Genomic DNA, 2,583 nt, shown 5'->3' with positions numbered 1-2,583 from the left:
TGCTACTCTCAAGGATCCCATCTCAATCTCAACAGGCAGCATTGCCTCCATACCATACACCAAAGAATACGGGGTAGCCCCAGTAGAAGTACGAAAAAATGTACAATAAGCCTATAATGTGAAGGGGAGCTTCTTTGACCAATTCCGAGAAGTCTCGACCATCTTTCTCAAAATCCTCTTGATATTCTTGTTTGCGGCCTCAATTGCCCCATTAGTCTACAGCCTGTACGCAGACGATCTGTGATGTTGAATGCCATACTCCTGAATCAATGTATCCACCTCACCCCTGAAATGCACCCCTCTGTCAGAAATCAACTCATGGGGGGCCCCACATCGACAGATAATGTCCGATCTGATGAATTTGGCCACTTTGGCCGTTGTCAATCTAGCATAGGAAGCAGCTTCCACCCACTTGGTGAAATAATCAATGGCAACTAAGATGTACTCATGACCACTGGAGGACTTGGGCGAGATCTTCCTAAGAATATCAATACCCCATATTGAAAATGGCCAAGGGGATGTGAGTGCATGCAACTCCGAAGGTGGCACGTGAATGAGATCACTGTGCATCTGACACTCTGGACATCTCTGTACAAACTGGCAACAATCTGTCTCCATGGTCAACCAAAAGTAGCCAGTCCTCATAATCTTGCGGGCTAGCATGTGTCCTCCCATGTGTGGGCCACAGACTCCTGCATGGACCTCTCTCATCACTCTATCTGCAGAGGCGCGGTCTAAACATAATAATAATAAGCCATCGGGCGATCTCCTATAAAGTGCATCCCTGCAAATGACAAATCTGGTGGCCAACTGCCTCAACGCTCTCCTATCCTTGGCTGTAGAAGCCTTAGGATGTGTGCCACATGTCAGAAACTAATAAATGTCATGATACAAGGGTAGCTCATCCTGATCCTCAATATCTCCAATCAGACAATAGTAAGCTGGTGCAGACCTACTCTCAATCAACAATGGTCGCACAGTCACCCCCGTAGGGATCTCAATCACATAAGCCAAGGTGGCTAAAGCGTCAGCAAACTGATTCTCTACTATGGGTAGGTGTGTATATCTCAACTCATCAAACCTATCAACCAATAAATCCAGATATGCATGATAAGGCTTCAACTTCTCATCTCGAGTCCTCCAAATACCCTGAGTCTGCTGAATAACCAAGTTGGAATCCCCATGGATCTCCAACTGTCTAACTCCAAGATCTAGTGCAGTCTATAGACCTATAATGCATGCCTCATACTCAACAATATTATTCGTCAGCCGGTGATGATCAGAAAATGTTAATCGACTTGATCTGGGAATATGATCGCCTTGTATTGATATCAATAGGATACCAATGCCAAACCCCGACTGATTGGCGGCACCATCAAAGTACAACCGCCATCCTGCAATACTAGTCACTGAAACAAACTGCTCATCTGGGAAATCGTAGTTGATCGGTTTGTCATCGAATACTGGCAAAGAAGCCAAATGATCTGCAATAATACTTCCCTTCACTGATTTCTACATGACATATCGAATATCAAACTTTGTAAGCAGGACCAACCATCTCATGAGCCTGCCAGTCAGAACAAGCCTGTCAAATAAATATCTTAGTGGATCCAATCATGAGACCAATAATATGGAATACTCTGTCACATAGTGTCTCAGTCTCATGGTGGCCCAAACCAATGCCAAACAGAAGCTCTCAATCATAATATATCTGCACTCATATTCTAGCATCCTCTTACTCAAATAATAAATGGCTCGCTCCTTCCCTGAATCATCGAGCTGAGCTAACATGCAACCCAAAGCCATGTCCGAAACTGACAAGTATAGGAGCAGAGGCCGCCCAGGTGTAGGGGGCACTAGAACTAGAGGAGAAAGGAGATACTCCTTAACCTTCTCGAAGGCGTGCTCACAATCATCATCCCAAAAAGTAGGCTGGTTCTTCCTCAGAAGACGGAAGATAGGCTCACAAATGTCTATCAGTTTAGCAATGAAACAACTGATGTACTGTAATTTGCCTAGAAAGCCTCTAATCTCTCTCTCAGTCCTCGGAGCAGGCATGTCAAGTATTGCTCTGATCTTTTTGGGATCAACCTCTATGCCTCGCTCACTAACAATATGCCCCAATAATTTCCCAGAAGTTACCCCAAAGGTACACTTCTTGGGATTCAATCTCAGTCTGAATTGTTGGATCCTCTCAAAGAATCTTAGTAATGCTGCTAAATGATTTGCCCTGTCTCAAGACTTTACTATCATGTCATCCACATACACCTCAACATCTCTGTGCATCATGTCATGGAATATAGCAGTAGCAGCTCTCTGATATGTGGCTTCCGCATTCTTCAACCCAAATGGCATAACCCGGTAGCAGTAAGTACCCCACTCAGTAATGAAAGAATTCATCTCCATATCCTCTAGAGCCATCAGAATCTGATTATACCTAGAAAACCCATCCATGAAGGATAACATCGAGTGCCCTACGGTGCTGTCAACTAGCATATCAATATGTGGGAGGGGAAAATCATCCTTAGGGTTGGCCTTGTTCAAATCTCAGAAATCCACACAAACTCTAACCTTGCCATCCTT

At 44.4% G+C, this 2,583-nt stretch overlaps 1 protein-coding gene across 1 annotated transcript; it reads right to left on the bottom strand.

The window, feature by feature from the left end:
• Window positions 1-216: 216 nt before the first annotated feature.
• On the bottom strand, window positions 217-2,355 carry LOC104882648 (uncharacterized). The gene is made up of 5 exons (XM_010666735.1): window positions 2,267-2,355; window positions 1,624-2,176; window positions 1,243-1,512; window positions 893-1,155; window positions 217-784 (listed from the first exon to the last, which is right to left on the bottom strand). Exons 1-5 carry the CDS (start codon window positions 2,353-2,355, stop codon window positions 217-219), a joined length of 1,743 nt encoding a protein of 580 aa, XP_010665037.1.
• Between the last annotated feature and the right edge of the window lie 228 nt (window positions 2,356-2,583).

This window comes from Vitis vinifera, chromosome 18, assembly GCF_030704535.1.
Source record: "Vitis vinifera cultivar Pinot Noir 40024 chromosome 18, ASM3070453v1".
NCBI classification, from domain to species: domain Eukaryota; kingdom Viridiplantae; phylum Streptophyta; class Magnoliopsida; order Vitales; family Vitaceae; genus Vitis; species Vitis vinifera.
The sequence above is the reverse complement of the archived record's forward strand: the minus strand, read 5'-3'. Positions and strand labels throughout refer to the sequence as shown.

Excerpts from the sequence above, each read along its gene's own strand:
- LOC104882648 (XM_010666735.1), bottom strand. The coding sequence starts at position 2,355 with ATGCCATTTGGGTTGAAGAATGCGGAAGCCACATATCAGAGAGCTGCT. Across the intron at positions 1,513-1,623 it reads CAGAGTATTCCATATTATTG|AAATCAGTGAAGGGAAGTAT; the intron begins GTCTCATGATTG and ends TATGTCATGTAG. Across the intron at positions 785-892 it reads GATCAGGATGAGCTACCCTT|GGATGCACTTTATAGGAGAT; the intron begins GTATCATGACAT and ends TGTCATTTGCAG.